The following is a 21,498-nucleotide window of genomic DNA, read 5'->3' as shown; positions in this document are numbered from 1 at the left end:
CCATGGCAACACCTCCAACTCCTTGCTTTTCTGATTTTTTTTTAATTACTATAAAGCTTGATAATCAATACAGCTGCAGAAAAAGCAAGATACAGTCTATCTCCCCTTATGCCTTAGCAATAAAATTGCAGTTCCATCCCGATCTCAGAATATCAGTTGCTATCAGAGCTAAGTTATGAACTACAAGGCATTCAAAAAATGTAGCTCGATTTTCAGATACTCTGTTAAGTGCAGAGCTGGCAGTTAGAGAAATCTTATTTTGCCTTATAAATGGGGTGAATTTGATAGGGAATTCAGTGAAAAAGCATCGGAAAGAACACCAGCACAACAGTTTCCAAGTGCAACAACAACCTTTGGGGCGACCAGACTTGCATGAGAGTTCTCCAACGCTGGGTTACCTCTAGCACCAGCGGGTGTTCTGGTGGACAGACTCAGGTCCCCAGCCCTTCTTAAAAAGCTCTGGATGAGGCATGGAACAAAATACTCATCTTCCACCTCTTAAATGAAAATTAAATGAAAAACTTTATAAAGAACGTGGTCTGGAGCTGAACAAAGTCACAGGCTAGAGATTCTTTCTTTCTTTCTTACTTCTCCATAAAGTGTTTGAAATAATAGTTCTGACTCCAACCCTTTCACAACTCATTTCTTCTTCTCTATGGCTTCTCCTACATGAAGAGCCAAGCTTTTGCACAGAGAACCAGCATATATGCAGGCAGCCTTTCCCTCTTCCAGAAGCTCTTCAGAACTGTCCTAACACTGGAAATTCTGCCTCTGCTGGCAAGTCCGTGGCTCATCACTGGCATTTCTGACACTGCACAGCATGACAGCCCCTGTTTGCCATCTTATTTTGGAACCCCATTTCACTTCTTACCAAAAGCAGAGTTGTTTGCTCTCTCTCTTACAGCTCAGCACAAACCTATTTTCTGTGAGCATCTCAACACTCTGACCCTCGCTAGGAACAGCTGCAACTTTTCTCCTCCTTGTGCTGACTTCACCTCTCGCTGCTCTACAGCATGCTGCCTCACTTCATATACACCTCCAGAAATAAAGGCAGGCGAGTCTTGATGCGATGTTCTGATACAGCATATGCAGCTCATTTCAGCCTATGCAAAGGGAGACTATAGCAGAAGGACTGACTACAAGGGAGAAAGCTATAGAAGAGATTGACAATAAAGAAAATGCATTGCCAGATTTTTCTTTAAATGTGCAGTAGAAAGGGAGCTGGGAGAGAACCTAGCCAGAAGAGATGAAGACAGCAGTGTCCTTAAGCTCAGTAGAACAATTTAACAAATTTAAAATTTTATCAATTTTTAACAAAATTTTAACTAAAGAACAAACTAAGACAGTCGCTTCTGCTCCATGCTGATCATGCTGAACTGCCAGCTTGCAGCAAGGCTCGGTGCTGCCTGCTCAGCTTCCCACCAGCCCCAGGCTTCCCACGGTGAAAGGAAATAATTCCTGCTGGATCCATCTGCAGGAACGGGTGGCTTCTTAGGATGGGATTCTACTTTACAGAAGGTCTGAAAAACAGCATCACTGTGTCTCTGCAGTTACAGTAGTACTGGCCAGGGGTACGGTGCAAAAGGAGCATGACTAAGCTCTACGAGCAGTTCCAAGAGACAGAAAGCTGGAAGAGGTGATTACATTCCCTACACAGAGGCTGATTTAGGAGATAAGAGGTAGTTGCACATCTACTTCTTATACTAAGCAAAAGTAGCACGGATCCTAAGTAAGAGGGCAGCAGTAACGGGAAGCAGAGCTTGCTGGAGGCAGCTTTTAATGCTTGCTTTGTGAATGAGCCATGTTTTGAATTGCCATTTGGAGCAGACTAGACTGGACAGCCTCCAACATAGCCCAACTGTTAGTGTGTCTGTAGGAATGTTTTTCCGAGTTGCGAAGTCACGGAAGTTACAAGGCATCCCCTTCCATCTGTTTCTAGTAGTCACTGATAAGAGGGCATGCTTTGGGGATGCACAGTATAACTCCAAACATATTACCTCCAGCTTTTCAAACTCACAAGAATATGAACTGCTGGAGACAGCAGAGAAATTGCTAGGAGAATTCTACAACAAAAAAGACCTCATTAACTTTGAACTACAAAAAAAAAAAAAAAAGAAAGAAAAAAGAAAAATCCAACACATTCACTGGAGTCAACCAAACTGCTGCTTATGAGTTGACTGATAAGAAAAACGCTAACAATCTTAGAGGTAAATCTTTGTCCTAAGTGGCCCTGCTTAAAAGATGTGAGGCTGTGTAATAAGGCATTGCCAGTTCTCCCTATTTTTGTTATGGGCTCTGCAATATTCAGTGTTTGTCTAAAGCCTGGAATCAAGAGATTAGGTGAACGCCTCTGTTTTAATTAAGAAACAAACAAGAAAGGTTTTCTTAATTTTGTCATTGCTGGAAAAAAAATGGGGGGGGGGGGAGAAAAAGAAGAAAGAAAAAAAAGCTCTCCAAGGGCTCAAAAGCCAAAAAGCAGGCAGAAAAACCCTCATATTGATATATAATTTAGATATATTAAATCACCTGATTAAAGTCAATTACGTTATTTATGAGATTGAATTTAAGTCAATTACATTATTTATGGAGATTGAATTTTTAACGTTCGTTGTTTAGTAACACTGACGATGCCATATCCATGAGGCATCAGGTTTCTTTATTAAAAAAAACCATCCTTTAATCAGCAGCAAAACAGCTTCAGAGAGATCCACGCTCAAGCCAGCTGATTCCTTTCTGATATCACTGGTGAAGGAAAAATAGCAGGTAGCACCGATAGCTGCTGCTACCCGTATGCCTGCGACTAAGCAGGAGAGAATAAGGAGCATGCATCCACGGCTGTTTCCAAATCGACCTGCCCCATGACTGCCATTAGATGCACAGCAGGATGGCAATGCCGCCTGTGGCATGTAGAAAAGGAAATAACCTTGTGTGGAAACTTGCAGAGCTGTTGAAGAGGGACCTTCCCCTTCTGGCATGTGACCGTTGGCGAGACTGAATCACAAATATCTGAGCTAAAAGGAAGAACTTCTGCCGAAGCTGACCCTCAGTTGCAAGCAGTGCGTGCCTTTCTGGCTGCAGTACGCACGTGGTCTTGCCATTAGGTGGGACTGTGAATGAGCATAGGCTGCTTACTCTCTCTGCACGAGACAGCTTCTTCCAAGCTTCAGAGACAGTTGAACGTAATGAACTTTCACGGTTAAGGGAACCCTACTAGGTGGGTTTTTAGCAACTGAGCTAGAACCTGGGTCTTCTGGGCTCGGCGCTCTCTTGCTTTCTATTTTTGAATTTTGTCCTCTAAGAAGTCTTAGAGCCCTTGTATGAATTGGCAGCTAAGGCTTTTGGAGCTGTAACGTTTTTCTTCCCCACCCTTTTGGAAACTGATGGACCTGATCTATAACTCATTTTTTAATAAAATGATTTATCTCCAACTCATCCACTGCTCCAATCTTCTTCAGTATTCCTCCCCGCACAAAACAGTAGGCTTACCAGTTGGGTGTCTCTGCCACAGCCTGATCAACACCGAAACAAGGCTGATATTTTTAGGAGTCATCACAGGCTGGAGATTCATCATCCCACTGATGTGAGGTGGTGGGAGGAAGCAAGGCGTATCACTTCTCTTTCAGGATAACCGCCATATGCTATACACAGACTTCCTCAGACACGCGGCACAGTTTTATGCCAGGTGACATTCTGATGATAATCTTTACACTTTGGAGTGGATAATGCTTTACCATCTTATTAAGTGAACAATTAGATTAATATTATGTGGATCAGGATTATGTGATAAATTAAAAAATAACTTGGTAATTATGTGAGCATGAATTTTTCATGAATTATATGCTTAGCACTCCTGCGTAACAGTTAAGAATTTCCATGGTTTCTACATTCTTGACTTTTATCTAATTTTTGGCAAGGTTCCCTAATCTTCAGGGGGTTTGTACAGCTTTTGAAGTATGAGAGAGTTAGGCTGCACAAACCAAAGCCTTATAAAACCAGTTCTTCGCAGGCTAAAATTCCAGAAGGTGTTTTCTAAGCTTAGCATAATTACTAATTGCTTTTATTGATTTCTAACTAAATTCACTTTAATTTGCCCCTGAACTTAAAGGAAATGGGGGTGATCATCACTGTGAAAAAGAATCTATTTAGAAAAAAAAAAAATGTATTTGTTAACTTTCAGGTTCAGTTTGTGCTGAAATTAGCTATGATTTGCAAATGATAGTCAGGTTACGATCCATGCTTTTTCCCTACCTCTGAATATCTAGAATGGCAAAAGTTAATTCATTTTTCATAATAATCACTTCTGTGGAAACAGAAAATCTTTGTAAAGACAGTTAAGCCAAGCTTCTTGAATACTGAAGGAAAAAAAAATGCTTGGATCACACACAGAAAATCCTTGAAATGTCTGGTGCAATAAAACTTGGTACCGCATTTCATGGGGCCTATAAAATCTGCTCCAAAGCCACCTAAAAAATGGCTCAGAACAACTCAGAGAACGCTTGATTTAAATTATGAGAACTTCTTGTGATTTAATGGACAGAAGAGATACGGTCACCATCAGCTTAGATTTTTTTAGCACGCTCAATCTTGTACTCCTTATGCGTAATTGAATAATGTACTAAAGCATATTAAAGCACCCCGAGACAGGGGTGCCCGAGGCTTTGGAAAGCCCGAGGCTTTCCAAAATACTGGCTCTAACCGAACACCACAAATATTTCCCAATAGCAGAAGAGCATGGTGTTGTGCCTGGTGTCACCAGATGGTGCTCTTCCACCATTTGTCAAAGTGTTTGCCTTCGCGTAAGCAAGTTTCGACTCTTAAAAATATGTTGTTCTAAAGTCAGTTTTGGATTGTGCCAGAATCTGCTTGGAAGTAGTTGGAAGACGGGGGCAATGGAGTCAAGGTAGCCAAGTCTGCTTTTCATTTAGGGCTTAGTTGCTGTCAGTATAAAATTCCTAAAAGATATTAAAAATGTCTTTTAGGCTAAAATTCCTAATGTTAGGAATTCCTAAATTTAGGAATAATTTAGGAATTCCTAAATTTAGGAATAAAATTCCTAAAAGACATTCAGGCTAAAATTCCTAAAAGACATTAGACTATTAGTGTCACAATGAGGTAATAGTATCAGAAGATGGAAGATTTGTTAACATTTTTGATCCATTTTTTTCACCAGAAAAGGTTGTTTTCAAAGTCAGTAAATTGAAATAATTCTCAATACAATGATTGTAGTTCACATCAAAGGAAAAGTCCTATTTACTTGAATAAAGCAGGAATCAGGTAAGAAGTGGGACTGTCTTTGTTTGGCACCTCACAAGCCTTTCTGCTCAGCCTTCAGCCTATTTTTGTTTTTGCTTAACTCTGTTCAAGGCTGCACTTCAAGTGCTTGCCTAGCATCTCTACTCTTCTGTCTTTTCTACTGCTACATCACTGATATTTTCTCTTGCTCCGCTTACTACTTCTCTCTTTTCAATTGTCTTTCACAAAAACTGACGTGGAAAAAGAAAAGCTGGAGAAACTCCTCCACCTTAGTCTTTCTCTTGGCAGAGATGTGCACCTGTGAGGTCTGTTACTGTTCCAGATTATCTGTCTGCACAGGGGAACTAAATTGCTCATTCTTATAACTATTTTAAGGGAAGGATGTGCCATACTATCATGACACATAGAAGGTAAAGTCTAAATCCATATATTTTGCCTAAAAAAAAGCAAAGGTGAAAATATACAACTCTCTGCCCCTTTGTAAAGATTTGTCCGAGACAGTCTGTGATCCAGCAACCTCTGTTCTTTTGTTTGAACAACAAATAAATCTTAAGGCTTGATTCTATTTGGAAAAGTTTTACCTGTTAAAAGCATAAGTTCTGCTTTTTCTTTTCCAACAATTCCAAATCAGATTTGCTCAGTCTAAATATAAAAATGAAACAAAACATTTCTCCCCAGTGCTAGCTTCACAGACACAGCTGTGATCTGACCGAAATTTAATATCCTGGCCCAAAACGAGGGCTGCGTGACGCAGTTACAGTGCAATTGTTCTCATTTGCTTTGTACTTTCTCAGGTAAGGACTCCATGACTCAGACTTAATTAGCTGTTCTGTGGATGATACACGAGTCAGAAAAAGCCCACTGCACTCTCCCATAGATGCATTTCTCCCAACAATAACAGCTACAGATGTCCTGAGACTTTCAAAAGAGAAGATGTGTAACAGCATTGTCCTGAACAGGCTTCACTATGGATAATTGCTCCGTGTTGGTCTGCACTGTGCATCTCCTTGCCTGGACTTTGCAATTTGTACCCATGTAGAAACAGAGCTGTCCCCGTGGTACCCATCCTCCCCATGAGCCAGAAAAGCCCCTGTGCCATCACAACTCTGGAGAGCAGGGCAGAGAGGAAGGTGAAAGGTTGAAACCAGATCATTTTCTGCTTTTCAGTGCAGCTTTTCTGCCTGTCTGCATGTGTTCTGGGCTTCTAGCAGGAAACTCCATAAATATCCATTGTTAACTCCAATTTCTTCTTGGCAGCTCCTACTCCACAGTCAAAAATGTCCCGGATGAGAACCACAATTGTTGTTTGAAGGATGTTGTATTGACAGTTTTTAGGTCTTTATTATAAATAATGCCAGCCTAATTAACGTCAGAGGAAAGAGATTATTAAGGCCAGAAGAGGCTTCTGAGTACGTTTCTCTCCCTTGTGCCACTATGAAAACTATGCCTCTATTTACCAGTTATGAAAACAAACTACTTTTGGTCTCCATGAAGATGTTGTCCATGGAAGGGGACTCCTTGGTAGCCTGATATTCAAAGTGAGCCCAGTAGGCACTCTCAAAATGAAGTTTCTTATCAAGTTTCTCCAAAATCGAAGAACCCAAAATGACCAATCATTCAAATATTCTGACCATAGCCTTTGAGTGGTGTGACCAAAATCATGTTACTGCAAAAGAGAAGTCTGGTAAAAACTTTCCTATTAATCAGGTCTTCATGCTATTATCTTATTCTCCAGCCAGAACACTATGAGAGAGGTTTCACAGATGAAACTGTAAAGAGCATCAGCCACCAATTTTGCCAACTGTAGCCTACATAGACCTTGAAGGAGCTGGTTTTTTGTTTTGTTGTTTTTGTTTTGTATTTGGTTTTTTTTTTTTTTCTTATCAGAACATCAAGATTTTCACCATTGGACTGTCTTGACCTCTACAAATTCCGCAGGCCATAGTTTTTCCTGTTCCACCTACTTAAAAACCAAACTGTTGCATGGCCCTTTGCTAACTACTGTCACCAAGAAGACGACAGTGAACAGGAGCTTCTTCCGTTTTCTCATCCATTACTTTCATCTTTTTTTTTTTGCTTATATTTGCCTTGGATTTGCTTGGGATAAACTAGCAGCTTAGTAAGTGAGATAAAAAATGTTCATGTTAATTTTGCCAATCTTAATGAAAGAGTATTAAAAATGACACTCATCATTTTCAAGAAAAAATTCTTGCTGTCTCCCTCTATGTTTTAAACTATTAAATGCTGGGAATAGGAATTATTCAGAGGAGAGACTGAACAGGATCTTGGTTAAACTGCACCTTCTAAATGTCACCAACGGATGCGATAGTAGGCATGTTTAAAACATCACTATTTAATGTCAACTGTGATTGCTGAAAGGGCACCATACTTTACAAAACATATCAGCTTGTCTGATGGGATGCAATGGTCTGCTGCAGCTTCTAACGCAATGGCTACTGTAACAGGTCTGTGACTTTTTCATTTCACAGTGCACAGCATCTCACTGCCACAGATGATAATTGGGAATTTGCAGTTGCCTACCGAATGGCCCCTCACGCCTATTACACTTAAGCAATAGATGAAGGGGGACTGAACAACTACAAGGAGTTGGGCTACAACCAAGACAACAAAGAAGAAAAAGACAGTAAATGCATATAGGGGAAGACACTGCTGCGGTGCCTGGCAGTCTTGCTAATTCCAGAAATCTAGATGAAAACCTTCATGGCAGGAATCATTTCATTGTGGATTGGGATGAGCTGCCAGGCACCAACATGGGCTCCAAACAGAGCTCACCCAAGAACAGAGCCACAGAAAACAGGGCAAAAATTGATACTGGCATCAGAAGGCTTGGGTTCAGTCCCCCACAGTTGCCTTCAGCTTCTCCTGAAATTAGGTACACAACTGAGAAGATGCAATCATGATATTATTGAGGTCCATAGTCCAGGGAAATGACTTGGATCCTTTCTATTTACTCCAAGATATGTCCATGACAGTTTATTTATGTCATATATAAAAGAACATATTACCCCATCCAAAGGACCCTATACCAAAGGACCATTATGCAGGGAGTTATACTTATTTTATCGTATTTATCTATCATGCAGAACTTACAAAAAAAAAAAAAAAGTCTTAGAGACCATTGGAAAATTACCTAAGCCTATCTGACTATTTATCTAACTTCACCTGCCTAAGGACGAGTGGAGCCCTTGCTGTCGCTGTCACTACTCCACCTCATCTTTTAATTCTTGCTATGACAAAAAGCAAATATGTGCTGAAAGATACAGTGAAACCTGATTGCTACATTCAGTGGTGACCAAGTCTGTTACTGTCAGAAGTCCAGGCTGAACAGCAAAATAAATTTTGTAGTTATAAAAAGTGAGGAAAATCTTTAGTTCAGCTTCATGGGGTCAAGATGAATGAAACTGAAAAATCAAGGCAGTATTGTTCAAAGCAGCTGCACCAAGAGCCAGAATGTGGCTGACCTTCACAGATCAAAATAGAGCAGGGAAGGGGAAAACTACGACTAAAACTGAACCTCCTACATATTTGCAAGTACAAAATCTAGAGATCTGAGGGAAGGGAGGTTTTCTTTTTTACATTGTATGCCTCTTGGGACTTTTTTAAGACCTAATTGGTATTTAGAAGATTGATTATCTGAATGTCATAGGGGACAATGACTCTGAATAATCAGGTGGATTTGCATCACAATTAGGTATCGGAAAGCAAAGCTGCTGTAGACTATTTTATTGAGTTTCAAGTAATCAAAGTTGAGTTGTAATGACAATGGAGATGCATTTTTGTATTTTCATGCCTAGCCATATATCAGGTGTAGGAAAATTTCAGCCTTCACTGCAAAGGTGAAAAATGTTTCCAGTCCTCATGATCACATAAACAAAGAGCAAATTAAAAGAAGTAAGTATATCATTTTAATCAGCTTTGTGATGTTGGGTATCAATGCATGAGTTTTAAAGTCTATAGGATTTAGTTAGCCATCTGCCTCCTTTTCTTTACTGTGCTTCAAAAAGCCAACAAAACAGTAAGTTTTCCAGAGTAGGTTTGATTCCTCCCTTGTCTGATACGCAGTTAGTACTTAAGCCTCTAGTTCATACTGTCTTCTGGTTTTTATTTATCCTTTCCCTTTAACGTGCTTCTTTGGAAAGGAATTTTGTGACAGTACCATGGCTCAGGAATCTTGTTTCTAAGTTGATGCTTCTTTTCAGTAGTTGTACTACAACCTGTGTAGGCCAATGCCTCCAAAGGTCCCGTCCACCCCAAACACTGCTTCTGTTCAACTCTTCTTGTCCCTCTGCTTTGTTTCAATCTTTCTCTCCATGACAAGCAAATTAGAACCTTACAGTTCTCTGTGAGTAGAAAGCAGACAAAAAGCAGAAAGCATGTATTGCTCTGGTGAGCATGTTAGCCTCTGGGGCTGCAAAACAGTTTTCTGCAACTCTAATTAAGACATGGCCTGTGGTTATACCAGGACGCAGACTGAGCCAGTCTGGCATATTTTCGCTTTTATTATTATTGTTTTGATCACTCTGTCACAGAAGCAGTCAGTATGGACTTGCTTGTGTATGCTCTGCTGCCCTCCAACGGATGGAAAAGATGCTCTCGCATGGCTTTTCTTGTTACTTCACCTCCCTGAGATGTCTCTAGTTGCAGCCTAATACAGGGTTTATTTCTGATGATGCTCTGTGTATGGCAAAGAGCCTAGAAACTGAACGCCTGGCGTAAATTTGAAGAGAGATCGCCATCAGGTATTTCTGAAGCCGTAGTCAACAAGAGAAGCTACGCTGCCTCCAAGCTGTGGATTAGTTTATTTCTGGGCTGTTATCACCCTGCAAATCCTTGTGTATCCACCTAACTTTACTCATGAGTCCAAAGTGCGGGCTGGGTGTTAGGAACTGGTGTCTGACGGCAGCTTTCCAGCCCCTGGCCTTGCCAATGCGCTCAGTGCCACCGCTGGGTGACAGGAGGCCTGCCTTGGGCAGATCTAGTGCTTGCAGATCCACTTGTGAGCTTGTGGTTTCCGTCCACTGGATCTGCCAGCGGAATATGACAGAGGAATATGTATTGCAGTGGAATATCCAGCTGCCTTCCTAGTGGTCCGAACCCACGCGCGGGCCCCAGATGAGCCCCATGCTCTTTGGACAGTCACTGCAGAGGCAGCACCAACCTAAGGGGGGTTCCTGAGGGGGAAGACCCATCCGCAGGCCAGAAAATATGTATTTATAACAGCCCGCCGCGGCTGTTACTTCACAGACCACTACCAGGCTACACATGAGGGGTGGAACCGCCTAGCAGGGCACGAGGCGTCTCTCGGATCACACCTCTCAGCAAGCTGCCAGACCGCCTCCTTTCAAAAATAAGAATTGAGGGGGAAAGACAAAATAAATAAATAAATAAAAAGAATAAATTCGATTCAAACAGCGGTGCCAGGGACGTGAGGGGATCACCTCAGCCCGCCGGGGGCACGGGGGCACCCAGGGGTGCCCCCAGGGGCGCTGCGGGCGGGGGCGGGGGCGGGGCGGCGCCGCGGCGGTTGCGCTCCGAGCGGTCACATGAGGCGCCGGGGAGCCGCGCAGCCCCCGCCCTCTTCCCCCCCCCCCCCCCCACATTCCCCCCCCTCGGCCGCGAATGGCACGGCCCGGATGCGCTTGCACGCAAGGAGGGTGCGGGCGAACCATTGAGCGGGGGCGGGGGGACCCGGCAGCTGCCGGCTGGGAACACCCCCTGCTCTCGGGTGTTTGAGGGGGGGGGTGGGGGGGGAGGAGAGAGGACGTGACAGGCGGAGCGGCCGGACACCGGAGGGCCATGGTCGGCCCCCGGGGACAGGAGAGCCAGGGCCCCCAGCAGGTACCGTAGCAGCACCCCTTCGGCCCTTGCCCCGCCGCTGTGGGGCCGGCACCGGCAGCGGGTGGGCCCGGCCCCGCGCCCTCCCTGCCCCTGACCCCATGAGGGGGTGCCGGGGAGGGGGTCTGGGCGTGCCGGGCTGCGCCCCGTGGGGGGCTTGGCAGGCTTTAACGGGCTCCGTGGGAAGGCGTAGCGGCCCCCTTGGGGTTATTTTTCCCCCTTTCGTTTCCCTCAGAGGGTAAATGGGAGGGGGGGGGGGGGGGGCTGTGAGGTGGGAGCCCCCCAGCACCGTTGGCTAGCGCTGGCCTTGGGCTGAGAGCTTGGGTGCGCTGCGCCTGTGGTAAGGCACGAATATTCTGGTAGCTGGGGGGATTCATCCTATATCGTGGTGAAAAACCACTTCACAAGAGTGTGCTGATAAAGCTTTAGGGCATTGGAACTATTCAGACTACCCGTCTGGAAAAAAAAATAAACTAGTTTAGTTTTTGTTACAGCCTTCCTTTGCGTTTGCTTAAAATTGCATTACTTGAAAGGTGGAAATCCGCAAAAAATTATCTACCTGTTTTTGTAAAAATATTACAGAAGTGCTAATGTGACTGTTCTGTTTTGTGAACCCTGAAATTGAAAGAGATGTGCAAAACAGAGAATAAATGAACTGTCTTATGGCCACAGGAGCAAAAACTATCAAGTGTGAGGCAAGCTGTGGACCCGGAGTTTGAACAGCAAAGGCAGATTAAAGTATTTAAATGTGTGGAGAAAAAAAAAAGTGATGTTTAATCCGTGCAGAAATGCATTACGTATTTAATGTTTTTCAGTTTAATGACGGAATTGTTAATGGAAGTCTAGGGTTTCCCTGATATGTCTCTGGTGTTAGGATAAAGCCTGGGAAACATTCACTGGAAGAATGGAAGAGAAATACTGAATTAGTGTTGTATTGTTCATTTGTCAGGTTGAAACAAGAGAAGATGAGGAACAAAACATCAAGTTGACTGAAATTTTGGAACTGTTGGTGGCTGCTGGGTATTTCCGAGCAAGAATCAAAGGGTTATCACCCTTTGACAAGGTAAGACCAATGCAGTACTTTTTAAAAATCTTTTTTTTTTTTTAAGTATATGTGGGTTACATTTTTTTCCAAGTTAGTTTAGCAATTCTAGTTGATTTTTTTTATTTTTATTTTTTTTTAAAGACACTTGCAATGCAAGAGGCTTTCCTATGTAAATGATTCTGCAAATGAGCCCCTTTGAGACAGGTCTCCTCTGTCTTGTAAAACATTTTTATGCAGCAAGGCCTGTTTTAAAAGAGACAATTGTAAGAGCAAGCAAATTGCTGATGTGCTTTTCTATGCATATTATGGCTTAAGTTAGAGTCGTATACAGGGAACTTTGCTCCTCTCTGAACTGCAGTTAAAATTGCTAGAAAATATTTGGAGATAGCAACAATGCTTTTTACAAAGAAGTATTCATTAATTAGAAATGAGGAAGGATTTGGCTCGAGAGGCTTTGTGAAAGAATGGAATAGCTCACTTAGTGAGGTTATTTTGGGGCTGTTTTTATGTGTCTTTAGAATGTCACGTATGTCAACCTTTCATTGTCCTAGACAGGAAGTATGTGATACCAACAGGGAGTGGAGTTCAGGCTGAAAAGAGATTTCTGAATTGTTCTAGTGCTGACTTGGTGAGAAATTCCTGAACCAAGGTTTGACCACGCAGAACTATGGCACAGTCTTTAAATGGACACTTCTGTTTTCTGCTGTTCCTTCCAAAGTAGCACAGCCCTGCTTTGCAGTACGGTTTTAGTTTCCACAACCTGCGTGGGTTTACTGACCTTGGCTGTTAAGGAGACTGTGCACACAGCCATAAAGTAGTTTCAAGGAGACTGCCTTAGGATGGGATGTTGTTGCACTTATGTCTAGAAGTGGAAGCATCAGGTTTATACTTGCCTAAATATAATTGCAAAGCTACCATTTCATGACAATGCTCAACCTTTACAAAATGAGTGTTGCTATTGAAAAGGAGCTGGCTGCTAATATAAAAAGGGTACTGATTAACTGTTTTAGACTGGAATGTGAGAGGTCTATAGGGTATTGCAAGGTTTTCTAATACCCAAATTTGGTGTGTGACATGAAGTTATTTCACATTTAATCCCTTCTTTATGCTCATTGTCTTTGCATATATTTAGGTTATCTTGCATATGTTTTTGTAAGGTTGTCATTAAATGTTCAAGTAGTTTATGTAAAGTTGATGAGATGGCTCAGGAGTTTAAATATGCTTAAGGATCTCTAGGAATAGGGTCTGAAACAGATTTCTATAGAGTTAGACATTTCCATTACAATGTTTACACTGTGCTTAGCAGTTGGTGTTGCAAACGTCAGCAAGCAAAGAATAACAGTAACAACAGTATTGTTAAATATATGAATGCAGAAATTAAGATCCTTTATAAAATTTTGGTGTGGAATTATTGTATTGTATTACGTGTGTACATAAATATTTATCCCATAACTATTTTAAAACTAATATCTAAGGCTAATAGAGTAATTTAGGGCATCATTAATTGTTCTGGCCTTTTTCCACGCCTTTTGTACATGGATATTGTAAGTAGAAGTTGATATATGCTTTCTATCCATATGAATTTCAGTCTGTATATAAGAGTAGTGAGGATGGAGAAATTACGAAGCTGTAGTTTCTAAAATAAATAAAGCCTTTAAGATATGTTTGTTTTTACCTCTTCAGATTGAAGTGGAACTAACCATGCTTTTGATCCTTTGGTAGGTTGTAGGTGGCATGACATGGTGTATCACTACTTGCAACTTTGATATCGACGTTGATTTATTGTTTCAGGAAAACTCTACTATTGGTCAAAAAATGTAAGTTGTTGAAATGACAAAAGTGGTATTTTTTTCTTCTTAGACAAGGAGAAGGGATGGGGGAGAATTACCTGATATTTACCTGTTTATAACAGAGTTTTTCCTGCTTCTCAAGATCATCCTTTTTCAAAACAGTCTGTGGGTTTCTGGATTGCTCAGACTGTAGTTCCATGAGCTGCAAAACCAGAAGGAAGCTTATTCCAAAAAAGGCAGTTACCCCCTCTGCGATGCCATGTCTGTGCATCCCTACTAAGCAGTGAAAGCATTTATGTGGCTGCACGACGAACTGGATTGGGAACTGATCCAGCTTAAAACCTACCAAAAAAAAAAGGAAAATAGTTGTAACATGAATCAGTTCCTGGCTCCAGTTCTCTGTGCAGCTGCACAGATGCTTGTGCTGGCACAAGAGGATGATGCAGAAGCCAAAACAAAGGGCAGAGAGAGACCACGCTGCTGGAAACTGGGGAATGCAACATTAGAAGACCTTCCTTGAGTTCTGTGTCTGCTGTGTTGCTGTGTAAATAACCTTTGGTTCTTCTTTCTGGTTCTGGGTTGGAATTGGAGGCATCAGCAAACGGAATCTAAATTGCTGCCAAAACAGTTACCTACTGTGATGATGACCTGATGAGACCATTTTGGTTTTATGTCATTTCTTATGCATGGAACTTAATTGTAAGCCAACCAATTCCTGTATTAGGGATCATTTATGCTGAGAAAGGGAATAATTCTAAACGCCGTAATTTTTTTTTGTGTTTCTGTGATGAGCCATAATTAAAGTTTGCAGGAAGTAAGAATAGCCTGTCAAATTACAGTTGCATGAAGAGACCTATTTGCTCAACATATTTGGAAAGAACATTTTCCTGTGCTGTTTTCTCAAAAGTCATTTAGCATTGGCAAGGCTTTAACACATTTTAAAATAACGATTTGTTGGTTTTCCGTTAAATTTAGAAATACTCAAATCATCATAGCTAACTACATAAAGCATTGGTAAAAACACAAAATTAAATTTAGACTGAATGAAGATGGTGGTAGTGTGGTTTTGGTTTTAACTGCCAAGAAAATGTTTCTTATCTTTAAGAACAGCTGAATAGGAAATAATTAAGTTGTTCTGAAAATGTTCTTTTATCTCTCTAGCTGACTGTATGTAAAACTGGTGAAACAAAAAACAGGCTCATCTCCCAGAACAGCAAAAATGATTTATTTATATTCAAAGTCACACGAGTATAGTCAATTGTGATGGTCTGTAATGTTTAAATGAATGGTGGGTCAGTGCTTCTGTGATCTCAAGATAAGGAAAACTTGTGTTTTCTCAGTATTGTTCTGAAAACATTTTGATAGTGTCTTACTAAATTGCTGTGTCAACTATTAGAAATGTTGAAATAAGCATGGAAACAAATTAGGAGATCTTGCATCTGTTGGATTAAGTAACTTTTTAAAACTACGTTTGCTGAGCATTTAATTACACCACTGAGAGACAGTGCTGTTTCTGTGTAGTAGAATAGTAGTGTGGCGCCATAGTGGAAACTGTCTTAGAACTGAGTTCTGTCAGATTCTCACGTCTCTTAAGTTTTCAGGCTCCATTCCCAGGCTCTGGTCTCTCTTATCCCTCTCACTGCCCATTTATTCTTTCAGAGTACCAGTTATCCACTGGGGCAGCGCAGAATATCACTGAGGTCAATACTGGACCACTTAATTATTTTCCTTCTTGGAAAAATAATTCTAATTTTTGCAAGTACAGTGTTCATACTCAGTGCTGACACCTGTTTTTAAAATGTGCTTGACAGTAGGCAACGAAAAAAAAGTCTTGCTCTAAAATAAGGGATTCTGTAGAAGGCGAATGGTGTTCTTGTAGATGAATGAGTAACCCTTTCATTTTATCAGCTCGTACCTGAACTGTAGGATGTGATGGTTGCTAGCAAATTTGGTTTTATTCACTTCAAACCAGAACCATATGAAGTATACTATGTGCTTAACTATTAGATGCAACACACATTTATACTCATAAAATTTCGGTAGTGGCATTGAGATATTTTGGCAGTTTTATTAAGCAGGCTTTTAAGCCCTTAAAAGTGCATATCTTAGTCTTTCTTTGAGCGCCTGTCTTAAAGTTAGTGTTTCATCATGCATGCATATATTATATCTACAAACACCTTTTCATTCCATCTGAGATGATGAGGGTTTTAATTAGCTCTTTATGGACTGATAATAAATAGCACAATGTAAAAGCTATTCTGTAAATGCATTTGATTGCTTTTCACAGCTGTGTACAATGGAAGCCACTAGAGGGAACCTTCTAACTGCTAATTGTGTTTGCAAAAATCATTTGAGATTTACAAAAGAAGAATGAAGCATAAATACATTTGTGGTTTTGTTTTGTTTTTATAATAGTGCCTTAACTGAAAAAATTGTGTCAGTATTGCCAAAAATGAAGTGTCCTCATCGTTTGGAACCACATCAGATCCAGGGACTGGATTTCATTCACATATTTCCTGTTGTACAGGTAATAGTCAATATTTTGCTGAGAAAGGCCCTAGCATTTGCATAAAGATATTAACAAAGATTTATGTTATTGTTTGTCTCTTTACTTAATTTTGGAGTAAATAATGACAGATGTACTTTAAATGAATGCTTTTGAAGAACTGAGTGGCACTGTAGATGATCCATGTTTAAGAAAAACACAAACTCTAAATTCTTTGAAATGGACTCATTCTGCCTCTTGCAGAACTTGTCTGCTTAAAGAAACTGAAATTTAAGCTTGTTTCAGAACCTGGTAATCTATTTTGTCAGACTGGGAAATAGAAGAAGTATCTTACAGCCTATCTTTTAAGTTTACTGAGTGAGTTATGCAGGTAGTGACACAAACAGCAGGATGTCAATAAGATGAAAGCCAGCTGGGGTTGTTTCTTTAAACATAATTAAGCATTTCTTTTCTTCCCCTGTTGGTATCTCTTGAAGACTGGGTAGAAAAATAAATTTCTGACATGTGATCCTATTACTGTGTATTTGTTGAGCAATACTAACCGACTGCATGCATGCTCACAGTTCTTCATTTTATTAAGGTTGAAGCTAACATGTGATATGTTGCGCTTATGTGGTATCTAAAGAATCCTTGGTATGCTGTTATCGTTCTTCAGATTTTGCTTTTCATCTGCACACAAGAATGTAGCCCTGATAAATAGGGAAGGTGAAGACAGGTCAGCAAGCTTTCTCATTAAGTATCTCTTTTCCTCTTTCCTGTGAAAGAGTGTAGCAAGGAAGAATTTAATCAAATTCTACTTTGTAAGAAGTGGGGAAAACTTCCTGTTGTCTCTTTCTTGTTATCTTGTAGTGGGAGGCTCTGGAGGAAAACCACACTTAGCTGTCTTTCCCACAAAAAAAAAAGTGTGGTGTATGCTACTGTAATAAAGCTTTCAAGCTGTGCTCATGCTGCCTAAAGTGGGAAGTTTGTGTATTGTCAACGTGAGTTTTTGCTTCTAAATTTGTAACTTTCTACCAAAAGAACCCTACCCTAGATTCATTTTTTGCCCTGGTTAGTTTAAAATAATAATAAATGGCTACATTTATCATATGTAAGACTTAACTCATAGGAAAAATAATTCCTGTCCTAAAGTGAAAACAAACTATTTCTCCTGTTGTAAAAACGTAGCTTCAGGAATTCTTTTCTCTGACCTGCTTTGTCAAAAATTCTGATTAGAGATACTACCTCTGAAAAGGAAAATACATGGTTTTGAAGCAGGAGGGAAGACAGCTTCTGGATTTCTGTGATAGCAGTGATTCTCAGTCTTCATAGCTGGCCAGTAGGCAGTATATCTAATCCATGCCTGGTGAAGAAGAGTTTCTTGATGACCTAAGTTGTTGTTTTTTTCATGTGTAGAGGATCTTTTTCAGGAAACATGGCTTTCCCTCAGGTTCCTGTATTCTAGAAGACTGTATAAGATCTATAATAGGCCTACTACACCATGGTGTGTAGGAATTCTGTGTTTGATAATGACATTTGACTCGATGCCATGTTAAATTCAAGATTCTGCTTACTGTCTAAATTGCAAGTCAGTCCCCAGATGATACAGAAGCTTTTTCCTTAGCTCAGCTCTGTGTCCCAAAAGGTCTTCCACTGCGCAAGTTAGTCCAGTGAACTTGATGACAGGAATTTAGCTGAATCCTTCTCTACAAGAGGAATTGAGGTTGAGCTGGCTCACTGCCACGGACTGTAGCTAAATAAACAAAAAATAGACTTTAAAAATGGGAACCCAGTGAGCAGGTATGGTGCTGTTCTTCCTGCTAACTTTTCTCTGCAGACATAAGCAAAGTTATGTACAAAATCTTGTGTTGGGATGTGTTTTGTAATTAATAGCCTGTGTTTTCAGCTCCCTCGTTTTCAGTGTAGTCCCCTGGCTTTCCAGGGATTCACGGTTGTAGCACAGAAAACTGTTGCTGGCTCAAACTTGGATCCCAAGCATGATCTGATCTCTGATATGACCTGCTGCACAGGCTGTCAACAGCCCACAAGATTTGTCTCCTCCAACATTATTTAAAGTGTACTTGAGTCTCCTGTGGCTTTTTGTGTGGTCTTATAAATGTCTGAAGAAATGTTTTTTCTTACACAGGCATGTGGTTCTTCTTGAATGCTTCATAGGCTTAAAGATGCATCTTTTCACGGTGTTGCTGTAGTTTGTGGAAAAAATATTAATATCTGTAACAGGGAAATTTGATAGAAATGAGCATAGCCTAGTTGTAATGGCTTCTGCCTGGGGTACAACCAATATTACTGGGATGAGGTCATGTCCTAAGTGGTGTCCTGTGCCATGGACTGATGATACACGACAGGTTCCGTGTTGGTTTCTGGCATGGGGAGCCGATAACATTTTCTGTTCAGCTTGCAATTGTGTCAAAATCCAGCCCGTCTGCCCCCATTCCAACTGTTAAAGATGAATGCTGTGAACAGTTGAAGCTTTCTTTGTAGGAGGATGCCCAAGGACTGCAAAAAGGCCATGTGGACTATTTAGCTGTTTGTTTGAAAGTATGCTCCCAAGGACGGCATCTTTGGAGTAAAGAGGGGTTTTCCTGCTTGCATGCAGAGTGTAATCATATTTTTGTATGCATGCTATAAATCTAATACTTTCTGGAATCAAGGGATATATTGCATTTTCAGTATGGCCTGTGCAGTACAAAGATAGTATTGATGGCTTGTGTAGCACAGCAGAGTTTTGAGTTTAAGTATAGAATTCTAGGCAGAAAAACTTAGAGCCTATAGCTGAGGCCTTGGTCTGGTGAGTTTTGAGGTGTGCTGGCTTTTCCGTGGTGTAGATAAAAACGAAAAGCCAGAAAACTAAAGTTTTGACATTTAAAGATGCAGGCTAAAAGAATAATGTTTGAAGTGGTCCATGTCCATTTGTGTTTCACAGTTGCTCATCATTTTCTTTTTTTATAATAAATCTAGTCGACATACAAATATTTGGATTGTAGAAATCCATATAGGCAAAATGCTAATGAGCTTTGCATGTAGTTGTAAAGATTTCATATGTTTTGTTTATGAATTGAGTACTATGAATTCCTACTAGCTGAAGTTTGCAATAATTTTTTTCCATACTTATTATAAGAAATATATTGGTATATCAAAGCAATTCAGTATAGGGGAAGTTGTAGTGCAGGCTAAATATAGGAGAAATCATGCAAGAGCATAACTAATTCTGTAATATACTACTTACAAATAGCTATTCAGAAAAGTTGTTTTTGGAGTACCAGGCCCTGTTCCAAAAAGTGTTTAAGGGAAGGCAGTTTTGATCTTTAGACTGTTGAATCCCACTGTAGTATGAACTCCATGGATTTTTGAGGTTTGCATGGTTCAATGTATTTCAGCAGGATGAAGAATGTTTGTTTTATAGACAAAATTCTGAATGTAAGGATAGCCTTGTGACTTCTTGGAATTTCTTACTAGGTATGTGATTTCTTCTTTTGTTATCTTTTTAGCCCATCAAAGAATAGCAAGCATGAAACTTATAGAAAGGCTAGTTCTGGATCGTTTTGTTAGGAGTAGGTCTATCAGTTACCATGCTTAAACATAAATGTTCGTTTGTGTGCTTAACATGTGCTTTTAGCTTTTATCATGTATTAAAAGCAATTATGAAGCAATTTGCTGGTCGCTGCTGTTGTTTTTCTTCCTCTTTCCACTGACTAAAAACTTCTTTTTCAGTGGCTGGTAAAACGTGCAATAGAAACAAGGGAGGAAATGGGAGACTATATCCGGTCTTACTCTATATCACAGTTTCAAAAAACACACAGACTTCCAGAGGTAAGGTCAAAGCTAGTTCTTTTTTCTATTACAGTGTGTCAAATGCATAGGTACAGTGTCAGCTTCACAGCTCTGAAAGCCAGCATGGATGTACCAGAGTTGTTTAGACTACGCTGATATACATCAGGCTGTGGGGTTTTGCCTTTGCTATCCCTTTGTTAATGGGTCCTAGAGGAATCCATGTACAGATTCAGCTGGGGAAAAAAAAATTAAAACTTCGTTGTGGCAGAAATTTATAGGTGTTAGTTAACTTTTGCTTAGTATTTGCCCTAATTTTTCAGCAATATTTGTTAATTCTCTGTCAATGTTGCTTGCCAGGTAGCTTGCTCCTGGAGTGCATATAGAGCCATGCAGTGTATCCAGGCTAACTGTATGACTAGAGCTACGCTGCCTGAAATACGTTCTGAAACACGTGGCATGCTGTAGAGAAGCTGATCTATCTAAACGAGTATTGTTATGTTGTGAATGCTGTGCATAGGTATAATGCCACTTATGACTTAGGTGGTATTTTAATGTGCTCAAAGTCAGCTCTTTGTCTCCATGGATCCAAAGAACAAATCTGTTCTTGAAAACTAGATGCCTGAAAAACTGAACTTGGGAAAGACAGAAGGGGCACTTTTGTGAAAAAAGTGGTACTTTTCTCTCTTCAAAATATGATTGCCAGAGGAGTCAGAGCTGCAGTTTTATCCAGAAGTGCAAAGAGGAACCTTTGAGGTGTTTGAGATATCTTGGTCAAATTTCTTCTGCTTGTGCCAACAGTCAAATGCTGCCAGCTTTGAAGTTACATGCTTAGAACAGTGATGTGATCCTTTCCTCTTCTGTTGAAACTCTTCCTGTTCTGCAGTACTGATACAGAGCTTTCTTGGGCCAGGGGGAGAGCTGGAGTGAGCTTGGATCTCTGCATATAGTGCAGAGCCATCAGTTCTGTTTGTGCATATCCTGAGGAAGTTCCATACTTAGAAACAAATCTTTTGGTTCTGGGTTTTAATTCTTTAATATCATTAAAGGTAGATATCCCTAGTGTTGGGAATGACAGCAGAGTTTTATTAGTTTGAGTGCTGTGGGTTTTTTGTTTTTTGTTTGATTGTTTTTTCTTGATTGTTATTAATGCTTGGGAACTAAAATGATAGGGGAAACTTCTTTCTTTCACACTAAGCTTGTCCCAGCTTTTTTTTTTTTTTTTTTTGTAGTGTGGTAATGGTTGGAGGTTCCAGTAGTGGGCTGGGATTGCATTTTTG

At 40.5% G+C, this 21,498-nt stretch overlaps 1 protein-coding gene across 2 annotated transcripts in view; it reads left to right on the top strand.

Annotated features, from left to right (window-relative positions):
• The first annotated feature begins 10,956 nt into the window (after positions 1 to 10,956).
• The window catches only part of CCDC93 (CCC complex scaffolding subunit CCDC93), a 40,900-nt gene continuing 30,358 nt past the window's right edge, over positions 10,957 to 21,498 (top strand). For both annotated transcript variants that reach the window (XM_083840610.1, XM_083840609.1), the window contains exons 1-5: positions 10,957 to 11,112; positions 12,059 to 12,172; positions 13,877 to 13,971; positions 16,360 to 16,471; positions 20,162 to 20,260. In XM_083840610.1, coding sequence (XP_083696736.1) covers positions 11,071 to 11,112; positions 12,059 to 12,172; positions 13,877 to 13,971; positions 16,360 to 16,471; positions 20,162 to 20,260 — 462 coding nt within the window. In that variant the 5' untranslated portion in view covers positions 10,957 to 11,070. The remainder of the gene's footprint in view (positions 11,113 to 12,058; positions 12,173 to 13,876; positions 13,972 to 16,359; positions 16,472 to 20,161; positions 20,261 to 21,498) is intronic.

This window comes from Anser anser (assembly GCF_964211835.1).
Source record: "Anser anser genome assembly, chromosome: 6".
Classification (NCBI taxonomy): Eukaryota; Metazoa; Chordata; class Aves; order Anseriformes; family Anatidae; genus Anser; species Anser anser.
This window is presented reverse-complemented; position numbering and strand designations above follow the sequence as displayed.